Genomic DNA, 15,473 nt, shown 5'->3' on the forward strand with positions numbered 1-15,473 from the left:
TGGATAGGAAGCAAAAGAGACTAGAGTTGTGGAGTTTACCTTTTACTTTGTGATCCACCACTTCCAAAGATGTTTCTGACAGAGAGGCTACCAGATCATTGCAGTTCTGTCATCTCCCATCTGATAGAAACCTTCACATTTCGGTAAATAGGAAGGCCAAACCATATGCTATGCCTTTTAACACACCAAAACTTGATATAGGATAAATGATACTCTCTTGTCTGTCTCAGGTACATGTACAGTTGGTATTCTACTAGCATTAAAGTCTCCCTAAAACAAGGAAAAGTCTTTTTTGGTCTATTTAACACAGAAATCCCGACATGCAGTATGGCCCTACGTCCCACCTAAAATCTCATGAAACCCCACAGCCAACCACAATGCAAACCTGGGGTCCCTCAATCATAATTTGGGGACCATCCCTCTTCTCCTGGGGAGGATGGTGGTAGGAAATACAACCAGTCATGACATGCTGCAGGCACCACCTGACAGTAATAGAGATCTATGCCATGTATTTCCAAATAATGTGGCAAGAGCAACCCTGCCATGGCAGGAAGACTGCAGTGATTGCTGCCGAACTTGAGTAAACAGTAATGATGTAGCAGCTGTAACTTCTGCTATGGAAAAAGAAAACATTTAAAATGGGGATTTCTGCTTTTATAGGAGCCTTATCATTTTGGGTCTGTAACCTGACCTTGTTTGCTCAGATGCTAAAGCAAGGCATTCTGGTACCACAATTCTCCTGAGGTCCTTTTCTGCATCTCCCTCTTATCCTGGACTCTTTCAGCAAGCCCAACCCGGTCATCATTCCCTCCAGGCTCAGGATGCTATACCTACCACCTACCCAGCTGGCCACTGTGTATCCCCCGCCCCACTGAGCATCACGAGCAGCTGCAGCCAGAAGGCCCCTTTTTGGTACCTCATTTAATCATTGCCAGGTCCCAGGTAACACCAGGAATTTGCATACTAGGTAGAAGAGACGGAGCATCTTTCCAAACACTCCTCCTTTGACCAACCTACTTCTGTAACAATCTCTTGGCCTTGATAACTTTCTGGACAGAGGTCTCTGTGCTTCACCGCTTTCTGGTCTGGTTCCTCATTCCATGGACTGGATTTAGCCCTCTGAATGCTGTTCTCATTCATCCAATTCTTCCCCACCTGGTTTAAAGTCCAGGAAAAATACACGCAACAGTGCATCAAGCAGAGGAGAGTAAACTCCAAGCATCCAGCATGGCTCCTCAAAAAAATGGAGCACTACGCTGCCCTACAGATGTTTCTATAGTTGTCAAGAGTTTTATATCATATGCTGAATCCTCTACTTTCCTGCAAAGCACAGGGCTCCACGCCACAGGCAGCCACGTTCCACATCAAAACGGACAGCACCATCTCAGCTCCAGTATAATCATGTGTGGCTTGGGGCAACTAGGCACATGCTCAAAGGGTGGCACTGGCACAGCTGCACCATTAATGCAGGGTAGCATGAATATAGTAGGGAAAACTGGTTGCTATTTCTGCAGCCCATGCTCTATGTACTGCCAAAAATTTCCGTATCCCCTTGCTCCAAACTGGGAGATACAAAAAGTGAACTAGGCAGAAATGTATGCAGTGCTCAGCATCTCACATCACTAACGTTACCACTTACCGCTCCAGGCATCCTAGCAGTGAGGAACAACAGTTAGCCTGGGTCAGAGGAGACTTCTGTTCCATGCAGGAGGTTCCCGGTACTGTCAGGAGACGTTTTGCAGGCAGAATTGTAGTGTTACAGATATAGTTTGAAATCAAACAAGGGGTAGCACGCCCTATTCTTCTCGTGTAAGCACAACATAAATGTTTATGTAAAAAGAGAGACAAAGATGACTGGAAAACTGGAATAGCACCTTTGTTACTAAAGTGAACCAACTTTTTAAGTGCTAAGCAGATGTGGGAAGACAATGAAAAAAATCTGTTGAAGCCACTAGATATAAAAGAAGTCATCTTTTTATGTAACTAGCTTTATCCTTAGACCTTCTATGCAAGTTTTGAACACTCAGATGTATTCAATACAATAGCTGCTGTCTGTTTCTAGACAATTATTCCTTAATAATTAATTATTAAGCATTTTAATTACTTAAATTAATAACTGCAAAGCTATGCCATGCAAGAATACAGGATGATTCTTTGGGCTGTCAACATTTTTCAGTGGGGGATTCCAGTGCCTTCTCTTCCTCTATCAGCAGCTGCCCCTGTTCTGTCAGCGGTGAGAGCAGCCGCCACCAGCTCCCCACGTCAGATCTCATGCAGCATTTGGGCCCCTGAGAAGCAACCACTGCCTGCACCGCTGTTGTGTGTTCCCTCTGGGAAACAGGTGGTGGGACAGAATGGGAGCAGGCAACAGGCTGCCAGCTGGACCCCACTGAGGATGCTTTTAAAAAAAAAAAAAACAACAAAACCAAAAACATTCCCTCTCTCATTTTGCTTCTTTTACTCTGTCCTTGGACTTGTACCTTCCATTTTGTGTCACTTTTAAATAGCATTTGGGGGGGGGGGGGGGGGGGAGAGGGGGGAGGGGGAGAGGAGAAAAGGGCTTTGTGACATCCACTTTGCTTCTTTCTGCCATAGTAAGCAGCATTCTAAAATAAAGGAAAGAGATACTGGGGGTAGGTGCTGTTAGAAGTTATCACCACCCTGCTCGGTATGCAGGCACTATGCAATGCCCTGGGTGAATATTTACAGTAGGAGAGACCGAGATAGAATACTTAATACAGTCAACGCATAACATAGTACCTTAGGCAAATACTCACTTCAAAGCAGTTTTTTGTCTAAAAATATATACTATATACTTCCTTCTTTTTTTTTTTTTTTTGCCTCCTCTGCCTTCATGGGTGACGACTGGGCTCCCATACAGTTTAAAAATGAGATTAAAGGACTCAAAAATAATAGAGAAAAGGAAGCGGGGGAAATGGCATGAGAGTTAGCAGTTGCTTGCACGAGAGATGGACACATTGTACATAAAAGGATTAGGTAAAGTAATTCCTTTCAGATTTTCAAGCATATTCACGGGCCGACCAACCAGCTTGTGGTACTTCTGCATCACAAAATGTAAGGCTTCTTTTGATTTTAGGCGAGGAAGTAAGAAAACTTGCATGAGTAATACTCTGAGATTTAAACAGTGATACTGTCACCATGTTGAATAGAGGAAAAGGGAGGTGGGATTAGTAAGTGAAAGTAAAAGGCACTGGAGAGCAACGTCTTTGTAGCTTGCTACCCTAAGATTTTGAGAATAACATCTTTGTAAGTTGCTACCCTAAGACTCTCCTTCCCTCTCTTTCTTCCTCCTCCCCTTAAATTAACTGCAGCCCGGGAGGTAACACCCCGAAGTCACTGGCTTGCCACAGCAAACGGGCATGCAGATATATACAAGCACAGGGGTAGTGTGTGGCAACTGAAGGCACACAGCCTTCCTGCAAGACCAAAGGTGTATCACATGCTGAGCCATTTGGAAGGCATGTGAGAGTCACTTAGGTTTCTTTACAAAAAAGAAAAAAAAAAAAAACAAACCAAACACCCCTCCCCCCCCCCCCAAAAAAAAAAACCAACAAAAAAAAAAATCAAGAACTTCTTTTACAGCCAAATGTGAATAACACATTTGGAAAAAAAAAATGCACAATGCTAACAGAGGTATTAGAGGAACTTCCTTCCATCTTCCACAGAACCCCTAGATAAGCTTTTCCCAAGTCACAGCACGCAAGGGAGCGAGCGTCAGGGCATCCAACTCCAAAACATCATTGAATTTCATCACTCTCTCTCTCGGTAGCAGTGATGAGATTTGGACATGGGTTCTAGTCAGGCAGAACTCGGAAAACAATGACGTTTTGCTGGGTGCTGACAGGCAAAGAGTAAGAGATAAAAGCAACAGATTGGATGGATGTATCTATGTCCCAGTGGCTACCCGCAACTCATTTGCAGAAGCCACCTTTGAGGTCTGTACTGCAGTTTTCAAAAGAATTTCTGAGCATGCAAAAGTGTGCGACTTTAAAAGTCAACACCAGCTTCAGTAAAGATCAGGGCCAGAGAGCCCCCAGTAACTTGCAGAATATCCCAGTTTGCCTCCCATTTAGTGAGGAAGCATCCCCACCTCACCAAACTAGACTGGGCGAAGAGAATCAAGATCATCTAATACTGCGAAGGGGGACACATCCTCTCCCCAGCACACCGAGATGCACCGAAGGCACATGCTGAGTTTCGCTGGGGAGGCAGGCATCAAGCTTATCTAACTGGCACAGTCGCAAGTCGATAGTGTTCGTTTTGCATTCAGTTAGATTCTGAGTAGTCTAATCGGAAAAGTACTCTGGAAATAGAGGCAAACCTCTTTACTCATTAAGAGCTAGCAGTCCTTAAAAAGGCAAACCAAAGCGGGCTGCTGTGAGCTCGGATCAGTATATGCTCTTTCATTAGCGGTATTGGTACTTACCAGCAGAGAGGATTTTTGTGCCCCGAGTTTGTGCCATGCTCCCTTTGAGTCACTCTGACAATCAAAAGGAAATAAAAGTATTATCAACAATTACTACCTGCGTGGGGTAGCCACTGCTTGAGGCTTACACCAAGTCCCTACAGACATGCCCGTGGGTGCATTACATGTCTAACGCACCCAGCTGTCCCATCCGGAAAAGCACTGTCATTGTCTTCTACAGCTTCAAAATCCCATTTTTCTTGACAAAGTTTACAGCCAGTGAAGAATAATTTGGTTTACTTTTCTTACATGCAGATGCGTTTGTATTACCGCAACAAGTTCTTCTGCTCTGAGAAAAGCTCCCACAAGGCACAGGCCCGCAAATGATCTATCAGAGTCCACATCCTGTCCTTGTTGCCCACAACGCTAAAAGTTAATTTCATCGAGGAGCATAAGATTGGGCTGCCAAGTCCCATCAACACAATTGCTATTTCCCTCCCCGCCACATTTTGAAATCTCTGAAGCAGAAACTTTCATTTCTTTATCCAGCGGCTGTTTTGTGAAAAATCAACATCACGTGCATCTTTTATTTTGTGAGAAACAAACCGAAGATCAAGAAGATTCCGCATGACCACAGGTCGGTCTGTAGAGAGTTCACTGGCGGTTTGAGGCATTTTTGAGCGAGTTTATTATGAATCACTAAGCAAATGTTGTTAATGTTCACTTGGAGTGAAATGTTTCCCAGAATATTTACACCCATTCAACATCCTCGTCACTCCACAGGCTGTTTAGCATACCATACGCTCAGTTCCACAGGCCTGTTTGTTCCGGTAGACACAAAGCAAGTTTTACTTGGTGTTACAGCACAATAAATTGAATAGATACAGTGAAGTTACAAGAGTCTAAACTCTCCCTGAGCAATAAAACAAAAATCAGTGACATTCAAGTGCTCCAAGGAACGGTCCTAGGGCATTAGAAATAAAGGCATAATGTTGGTTTTGCTTGGTGGGTAGAACCAAAACCGAAGGAACCAAGTCAGTGAGGAAGCATGGATTTCAGAAATTATTTCCAGGCTGCACCGCTGCATTAGAAGACTGGATTGGTTCCTTCTTCCCTATGTTGCTTTTTTGTGTGGCTGTATTTTGGCTTAGCCATTCATCCCTCAAATCAGGGGCAAGCCTACTTACAGGGAGAGGAGTCCATGCAGAAGCTGGGTAAAGGGTCTTTTCCCTCTGAAGTACAGTCAAGTATCATCGGTGGCATTATATACGTAGTTTAAGATGAGGTATCCAAGGTCAGCCAGTATCCCGGATCCTACTCTATTTAGGATACCAAACAGTCAAAGCGTTCAGCTATATACTCCATGAAGCCCTAACTGAGATCTATGGAGTTGGAATCGTTTTGAAATTAAACTTTACGGATTACAATTTATGCTTTCCAGAAAGCTTCCAAAGAACCTCATGCATGCATATTTATTGCTAAGTGATCAGAAAACACAGGATGGCTCAGGAAAATAGCTGTTACTGTTACCCAAGACCCAAGTGCTCGCTCGCAACCGTACAGCTCCAGACCCAGTGTACCTATGCATCTTGGAACAAAAATTCTCCGCAGAAACTGTGTTTGCACTAATGTTACAATCCACCATTTGCACTAGTGTCATAGCCTAACTTAAAAGCTGCAAAACATGATGCCAGTGCACTGTTAAATCTTTGTATAATCTTCACAGCCAAACCATGTTCACTTTTCTACACGTTTGCTTAAGAATTTGAATACAACTAAAGTGTTCTTTGTGATATGGACCAAAGTAGATTTTAGTGGGAAAATACACCTCTCCTGCCCCACACGGGGGACCTGAAAAATGTTTCAACATCTGCTTGACATGATTTTCACATGAAAATTCCCATTTAGAGGTTTCCAGTTGTGGTCACTGATTTCAAGTTAATAAGCAGAAGCCTATCTGAATAAAACAGAACACAGTGCTTTGTGAAGTAAAGCTGCTAACCTGATTTAGATTGTTTCATTTCCAGTTCCACGACTCTGTTTCCAGTCAGTAGCCTCGTTGAAGGCTGTGTGTCCCTAAGTTCCTTAAGATATTTTCATTGTCAGATATTTATATTAATAGCACTGATGCAATGAGCCCACTAACACTCCACTAACGGAAAGTACACATGAAATAAAGCAGATTTAAAAACCATCAAGACAATGCATTTTTCTCATTTATTCAAATCTTCTGCAGGAAGTAAACACTGAAAGATTTAAAAAAACTTCACACTGCAGTATGTACAGTTTTGTGACATCACATGAGGAAATTAATTTCTAATAAAAAATGAGAGCAGTTAGATAAATTACTGAAGACACATCACAATAAAATTGGTTGTGGTAAACCCCCAAATTCTTATGTATGGCAATGAAAATCAATATTCCTTTGTTTTACAGGGATGGAATAGTCCTGGTACAATATTTCAATTACGCAAAATGGAGTCCTGAACTTACATGACTGATAATTGATGTACGACTACTTCATGTTTTAAAAGTAGTTTTGCGGTTTTGTTTGTTTGTTTGTTTGTTTTTTCCCCCCAGACCCTTTTGATTTGAAGCACATTCTTTCACAAAGCTAAAATACCACAGCAGAAGTCATGTCCAGAAGAGGAATACTGTTGTGTTTTGAACTGATCTGACTTGTTAAGACATTTTTTTTTTTGCCAACGCACAGATGCACAGGGTCCCCCATGCATTTTTCATGCAGCAGGTAATCACAACTTTAAATAAAAGTATTTTTCTATACATTCTTCCAGACTTGCAACTGTATACATACATGCAAAATTTTTAAACCTATGTGATCATATTTACACTTATACATGGAATATACATAACAAAAAAGATTAAAAGTTTTTTTTTTTTCCTTTGCATTAGAACAATACAAAATATGTATTTTTCATTAAGGAAACCACTATTTACATCACCTTTTAAAAACCAATTTCAACATATTATAGGTGTAACAAGTCAATATATTTACATTATATATAAATATATATAATATATACTTACCAGTTTACTCCTCTGTAAGATGTGGCAGAGAACAAACTGGTAATATCATGTCACTGACGTCAATGAGAGCTGTAATACTTTCACCAACATTTAACAGGGAAAATTTAAACCATTCATTTCTTTCTTTTAAAAACATTTGTAAATTAAAAATTTAAAAACATTACTAAGAGTAAATGGCTAAGAAAAGTGAAAGTTATGGCTGAATTCCCTTTTGATCTCATAATGTTCTTAAACTTCTCAAACCGAGCCGCCCAGTTACGTGGTATCAGTAGAGAAGCCCTCCAGCAAAACACCTTCGATTCTGCGGTCACGCGTTACCCCCCGTCATCTCCTCAAACTTTGGCAGAGGAAACACTAGAAATCTGGTTATCTCTGTCCCATACACTTTCCCTCTGGAAAGAAAAGGCGTACCTGCGTGGCAACTACAAGTCAATCCCCAAATCTAGCTAGGTTGAGTGCTGCACCACCACAGCGGGTGAAGCAGCACAAGCCTGTAGATGCCCCCTCGAGCAAGGCACCGGGCACTTCGCAACCCAACTGCTGCTGCTGCAACTGCTCTGAGTTACATGAGGCTAAAGTTAATTCAGGTGTAAGTCCCACGGGACTGCAATTACAACTTTAGGTGTAATTCTACATCCCTGACTTACTCCTTCACTGCTTCATGGGGCGAAGGCAGCTTTCCCCCAACAGCCTCAGCAGCTACAATTGGGATGTGACCTCCTCCCCTCCCTCCCTGCTCCTTTGATGGCGAGATCATACAACAGCACCCATCAACCCTGCACCTCTTCGCCTACACAGCTACTGCTGCCAATATCTGACAAGGCCCTGTTTTCCCCCAAGTCTACAGTCTGAAGACCTAGCTGAAACTTCAGCCTCCTCAGTTCGCAGAGCTATCTTTGAAGTTTCCACTCCCACAGACTGAGGAAGCATACTGGGGACAGCCAAAATGCATATCCTAGTAGTTAATGTCTACTGAACCGAGGAGACAGGAGTTGCTGAGAATATCAAGCATTGCTCAGCTGACCTTGGTTTATCGTTTAGCTGTAGGGACTGGTGGAAATCAAGGATCTTTGAGTTGCTTGGGAAAACATGCCCAGCCCAGCCCTACTGCTCCTTCTGCTGGTGCAGCAAACCCAGCTCCTGCACCCCCTTTTCCTGATGGAAAAGTCCCCAAGGAAAACAATGGTGATTCCTTTTTATTCACCCATTCTACAAGATAAAAAAAAAAAGATTAAAGAGCCTTTGGTCCTCAGGTGGATGGGGCAGATCTTAAAGACGACCTCTCTTCCCTAGGGCGGGGTAACATCAGTGATACCGGAGAATTTCACATAGGAGAGTATTGCCCTCTGTAGCTGACTGAAGAACAGCTTTCAGTTGGCATGCCCTACCCTCTCCAAGGGCCTCATCATTATGTGACACGCTGCTTGAGATTGCAATGTCTACAAGAGGTAAGGTTCTCCCACAAACAGCATGTCCTAAACTTATCTTTTTGTGCATTATAGTTTACTGACGTCTGTGAGAATGGCAATACCCTTTCACTAACATCACCTAAAAAGAAAGCTAAATCATTAACTGGTCAAGCTGTTAACGTTTCAACTTAAATGTTGTATAAAACTTTCAAAACTAAATGTTCAAAAGTATATATTATAACAATAGACTACCATAGAATAAATACATAGGTAAGCACACTCCTAGACTCCCAATATTCCTTGTTAGGGTTACTCTCCTCCCTACTTTTCATCTCAACTTTGTTTTGATAAAGATTTTCCAACCAGATTATTTGACATCCATTCAAGCCGCATTTTTCAGTGGAGCCCTTCAAGTAAATCATAGCCCTGTATTTACTCCGGGGACCATCTATTATTTTATATCGTATATATTTCCTAGCTATATACAGGTTGTTTCAAGAAAAATAATCAATTAAGACTTTAAGAGACATTTAATGGATGGAACAAATACCATCTTTTTAATATTTCTGCTGGGTTGACTCATATAAAAAGAATTCAGTTCCACTGTCAATCCAAAATATACTTTTTCTCATTAATGATTATTCTATGAGACATCTGAATTGTCATTGGGCCACTTATAAATGCAATATTAAAGACAAACAAAATTTTATTTTTATATTATACTTCAGACAATGACATTTAAAATGATATTATATTTGTGTGAAGGTTTTAAAATATAAATCTTCTTTGTACAGCCCATTAATATATTACGCTTCACCCAAATAACATAAAAATATATCTTTAAATCGCTCTGTTATTTCTCATATAAACCAGGGGGAATGTTTTATAATCAGATACTGCCAAATATTTGTGTTCCCTAAAAGAAGATATCCCCCCAGGGGGGTAAAACAGAATAGTGGTGCATTTTCCAGCTGGCAGGCAGGAGAAGTCCCTTTCAGTAGGGGCTGCACTGGAAAGAAGGTAAACTGATCCCAGACAGGGGGCAGAGGAGCAGAGGGGGACAACAGCTCGCTCTGTCTGGGCAAGCCAGCGGTCTGGGAGAAGGATCTCTGAAACCAAACCAGAAAGGAAAAGAGGAAAATGCCCCATCACTCACCTCTGCTACGCAAACATGAGATGGAGAGAAACGGCAGTTTTGTCATGTCATTGGCTCTCAACGGTGAAAATGGTCAAAATTAAAGCAGAGCGTAGCTTTCGTTACCTGTGCAAGCCAACTACTTAGCTGTTTGCCGACAGCACAGGGGATTATCAGTGAAATTAGAAGCCACAGAGAACATCTTTTTTCACGGGAGTAAAAAAGTTCAGCGAAACTTATGGTTGCCAATAATGCATATAATTTAGCAGACCTGGATTTTGTCCTCCTCCTCCCCCGTGAGAAATCAGGGCTGCAAACGGACTTAACACTGACAGTGTTAACAGGAAAGCAGAGCTGCACGGCTCTTCCCCAGCCAGCAATTCTTTTAAGGTGTCTCAGCTTTGACCGCAATTTTCAGTGACTCCCATCTCAGACTGATATTGCCAGATGTTACAAATCACAGCACAGGTGGGGATTGAGGAAAAGGGCAGAGGAGGATTTCTCAGACACGTCCCACTATCCATTACAGAACATGACAAAACCACAATTTTATCCGCAGTGCAACCTGAAAAATTATTCTAAAACCAGGTTTTCTGCAGTGAAAGGGTAGTGCATTAAACCATGCATCAGCTGTTCAGAGAGTAATAAATATTGGCAGAATATGGATTCTTTTCCCTGGTTGTAGGAAAAGGCCAACACATTTTTCATTAAAATCCTATCCCACCTTTGAGTGGAAGTCTGATGTGCTGCTTTAGCGCAGTTGGTGTTCTTCTGCAGGGGAAGCAGGATGGAACTAAAGAGACAATTTGCTCATCCGCTTCACAAATTTTCCACCATTTTCTTCACCAAATATATGTACTAAGCTTTCTTAATGGCACTACTCCAAGAGGCATTTTGGCTTCCCCCTTTTAAGCAGGGAATTGACAGAAATGCGCTGACAAGACAACTCATGCAGTACTTGCGTGGCCTATGAAAATCAGCCTTTTGTATAAAAACCTAGAAAAACCCCTTAATCGTAACTAGTAACTCACAACTATGGCTAAGGATTCTGAAGAAGGCATTTGTCAAGAGCAGGGCAAGGAAGAAAAATAGATTTTTACACCACTATTCTGGCAGGACCACAAACAAGATTTAAAAATAACAATAAAAATTTTGGAAGCACTAAAAAATACATTTCAGTGCATTTCAATTATTAACACTGACACAGGTTTCCCAATATGACGAGCTAATACCTTGGACGGACTGCTCCATTTCTTAAAAGTTATTCTTAAAATTTCACAAAACATATTAAACATTCAAAAAAAAGTACACTGTCCCTATGCTCAGGCTTCCAAAAAATAAGGATTATTTTACAGGGAAGGAGGAAACGCAGCATTACCACCACCTAGGCTGTACGCTTACACTTTATGTTATACCAAAAACTTGCAGATCCAAATAAGACTCTGATCAAAGAGTACTCATAACTTAATCTGATGCATACACAAATGTCTTGTACAAATTACAACCTTTCTAGTTTCCTTGTGACAATCTATTGTAAAGCAAATTTTATCTACATGTATTTTAAATATCACCAGAAAAATAAAAAGTTTATCGAATGAAAACATGTTTCAATTAGACCATGCTTTTCTAAAATCATGCTCAATTTATACAGTAGACAAGTTCGTACTCATTTTTATTTTTTCTATCTTTTTTTTTTTTTAAAGAAAGATTCAAAACCACTGATTGTAAACTCATCGAGGAGGCTGTAGTTTATTCTGGCTCTTTTTTGATTGTTAGCACTTTTTCCAGAAGTCCATGCACTTCTCCATTCATACCATGTTGATGAGAGGTCTTACTCCCCATATGGCTGTTGTAAGGGCTCCTTAAGTTACCAAAAGGAGTTTTAAGCTCTGCATCGGATGTCAACTCCTCTTTGATTGTAACATGAGCTGAACTATCAGTAAATGAAGGTTCATTCCAGATTTCTTTGTCATGTGCTTCTTGGCTACTAACAGAGTTGCCACCTTTCTGTAACATGTAGTACAATATTGGATTGGTTTTGGTCAATCTCGGAGAGTCTTTTTCATAATCATTCTTGTCCATACCTGTGATCACCCATCTGATGGGCCCTTTTTCACTGGGCATGGGACACACGCTAAACTGGTCAGACTCGAGTCTAGATACTGTACTCCCCAAATGTTCAGGGAAGGGGGAACCAGCAGGACTTTTTACTGCTACAGGATACTGAAATGTTCTATGATCTACACAATTGTTCTGTTGCACAGGGCTTCCCATTAATGCACCTACTGAAGAAATGCTGAATTCAGGTTTATTAATTGTTGCACTGGTTTTGTTTCCTTTTTTCTTGCCCTCCGTTAGTATGTTATTCCTATGTTGTGACAGATCTCTCTCGCAGTTTTCTGAGAGAAGCAGCTGTTTCAACACATTAAAGCCTTTACTATCTCTAGACCAATTCCTATTTTCACTTTCATTATTTGAACCATGACTTACAGCATATTTAAATTCAGCATCACTTCTACTGAATTTCAGTTCTTGCTGGCTCAGCAAAGGCCCGTATAGTGCCTCTGTAGGGGAAGCGTGATTGTTTGCAGCATCAGACACATTACTTTTCATCTTTTTTAATGGACTTTCCAAAGGCTCAGCATGAAGCTTCCTCTTCTTCGGTACTGTGCAAAGACTCTTTGATTCAAGGTGTGTCAGGTCATTGTTTCGGTGACTTCTGTCCAGCTCATCCGCAGGGTAACTGTCTTGACTCTGTCTCAGCAACCTACTTAGCAGGCCGTTTTTGGCAAAAGAGAAATCTTGAGGTGAAAGAGGCTCAGATTTCAACTCCTCGGATGCTGGAGAAGCAGCGGTGTTTCTCTGCAGCGAATGGACAAATCCTTGAAATTTGTTACCCTTGCACTCTCTTACTTGTGCATTTGAATTATAAGGAACATTTGATTCTTCAGATGGTTCCGTTTTTATTTTCACCGTCAATATTTGCTCATTCAAAGCCTTATCTGTCTGTTCTGGAGAACTTTCATCTCTTAAAAGCATCCTCTCTTTCTTTTCATTTTTACCTTTATTGGGAGTTCCCAGAAGCAGCTGAAGGACAGTGCGCCTTTCAAGGAGATTTTCTATTTCCGAACCTGGAAGTCCTTGTTCAGCGGGTGCAGGCTGACAACTGAATATTCTGCTGTTTTCTTCATGCGTACTCAATTTATTCGTAAGCAGAGGGCTGTTCAATCTATCAATCAAACCTACAGGTTTATCTGTGTTCCCTGCTAGCAGCTGTTTGCTGGCTCTTTGTTCTTCACTTGACATGGAAGTCTGCATGCCACACTGAGCGAGGTTCTGCAACAGTTTGCTGGCACTGAAAGCCGAAGAGTTCTGGGGACTGTCGTTCCTGCTCAGCTTGGCTCCTTGCATTTCTTTGCTTTTAGAAAGGTCTATCAAATGTTTAGATGCGGGATTCACCAGCCTGTCTGGCTGGATGCTGCAGGCATACGGTGGTGAGCTGCGCTTGATGGCTAACGACTGGTGCGAGAGATTTATAGGAGAATCTGCTTTTGTAGAAGCCAGCAAAGGCGGAGTGCTTAAGGGAGTCATTCGATTTGCACTGGGACTGTCAGTAACAGGAGTCCTTTTACCAGTCTGTACAGTGAATTTTGCCACATCAGCTGCACTGTGTGGTCCCTGAGGGTCATTACTCTTGTCTACCTTTTCTTCACTCTTATGCCCAAGTAACAGCTGAAGTAGCGTTACCTTCTGGTGAGGGTTCAGCTTAGAAGCCTTCGGAGTGTCTTTGTCTTCCTTGTTCTCTGGACAGGAAACTTTTGGCTCCCAGTTATGAAGCAAGGACTGAGTCAGGTTATCCAGTGACGCAGGTGGACCTGCATCTGGTTTATCTGTCCTCTGTTTAAAGGATAGGTCTATAGGAAGACAGTTAGAATGGGAGCTTTCATCATCACTGCTGTCATCTTCTGTAAAACTAGGATTGTTGTCTGAATACTCGTCGATAGTTGTTGGTGTGCTGCTGTCTTCAAAAATGCTGGCTCTCTCACTCTGTTCATGCCCTTTTACATGTTTGGTGGTATCCTGGCTTTTCAGGAGATGCAAGAGCAAACTGTTGCTGGGACAGGTCTTCAGGTTACTCCTTTCCAAAGTACTTTTGTATCCCACATTTTTGGGAGGCGAATGCATGATTCCCGCTGAACTCTGAAATGGTGCCATATTGCTTTTGCTAGATACAGTTTTGGTTGATGAGCCTGTTTGACCATTGAGATGGCTTGTCATTCCTTTTGCTAAACCAAATTGGCCAATATCTTTCTGGGCGCTTTCTTGTAATCTGGCCATAGCTGCAAGTCTCTCGCTTGCTATTTGATTTGCATTTTGTGCTTTTAAAGCATGTTCCCTGGAGTACTGCTGCAAGTGGGCTTCACTTGAAAGGAGTAAAGCTAGCTGGCTGCATGCTACGCTGGGCTTCGGTGAGGCAGCAGGACTAGATCGTTTCTCTACCATGCTTGCAACAGCTTGTAATCTTGCAGCACATGACAGTGGCTCATTCATCACTTTAGGTCCGCTCTGCACCGCATGAGGAGATTCTATAAACCTCTCCTTGGGCAGGTTCTTTGTTATATCAGGCAGGCTGTTGTCCAGCTTTTGATCTTTTGCTTTGCTCTTCTTCAGTAGAGTCTTCAAGTGACTGGATGCAACACCATAGCACCTTAAATCTTTCTCCACTTGTAAAGAATCATGGCTAAGGGAATACCCTTGCTCCTTAAGGCTCTGCCTAATCTGCTGTGACAGAGCAACACTCTGCAGCCTAGAGCTGAATGACTGAAGCAAAGAGGCAAGTAATGTGCTATCCTGTTTGCCTTTAGGCACATTTTCAACCATGCCAGCTAACAAAGCTTCCTTTTTTCCATCTAAATCCACAATGGAATCAGACAACCGCCTTCTCTTTGCTGCATTCCAGTCTTCAGAAGACTGCAACAGTCTTGCTTTTTTGAGGTGCAGCATGCCAGATCCCCGATATGTATTTGTGTTAAGAACTGGACCATTACTTTGACAGCTGGGAAATATATTTCCAGAAATCTTAAAGTTTTGATCCTCTCCACTATGCCCAGTAGACTTTTTGTCAACTGCAGTACCTGAGCCTCCTGCTGCTTGATGCATTAGTAATCCCTCTAGATAAGTTAGAACAACAGAATCCTGGTGCATCTCAGAGCCAAGCTCTTCTCCATGAGTCATGTTCAATAAAAGTTTCTAAAAGGGCTCTGGTTCTATTTACTTCAAAGACTAGTTTTGCTGTAGCTAAATTGAGATGCAGAGTTAAGAAATAATGGGTAGATGTCTATAGTCTTTTCTCACAGACCTTCAGAAACAATACAAAAACATCATATTCCAAGCGGGCTTCTTCCAGTATATACTGTTTGATGAGCCAGGTTTCCAATCATATCAATCTGCTGAT

General features: G+C 41.8%; 1 protein-coding gene across 1 annotated transcript; it reads right to left on the reverse strand.

Moving 5' to 3' along the window:
- Positions 1 to 11,063: 11,063 nt before the first annotated feature.
- NRIP1 (nuclear receptor interacting protein 1) lies at positions 11,064 to 15,431 on the reverse strand. Its single transcript, XM_082498726.1, has one exon. The coding sequence runs from the start codon at positions 15,251 to 15,253 to the stop codon at positions 11,768 to 11,770; it is 3,486 nt and encodes a 1,161-aa protein (XP_082354852.1). The 5' UTR covers positions 15,254 to 15,431; the 3' UTR covers positions 11,064 to 11,767.
- Between the last annotated feature and the right edge of the window lie 42 nt (positions 15,432 to 15,473).

This window comes from Vanellus vanellus (genome assembly GCF_965231255.1).
Source record: "Vanellus vanellus genome assembly, chromosome: 1".
NCBI classification, from domain to species: Eukaryota; Metazoa; Chordata; class Aves; order Charadriiformes; family Charadriidae; genus Vanellus; species Vanellus vanellus.

Coding starts and splice junctions, on each gene's coding strand:
- NRIP1 (XM_082498726.1), bottom strand. CDS start 15,253: ATGACTCATGGAGAAGAGCTTGGCTCTGAGATGCACCAGGATTCTGTT.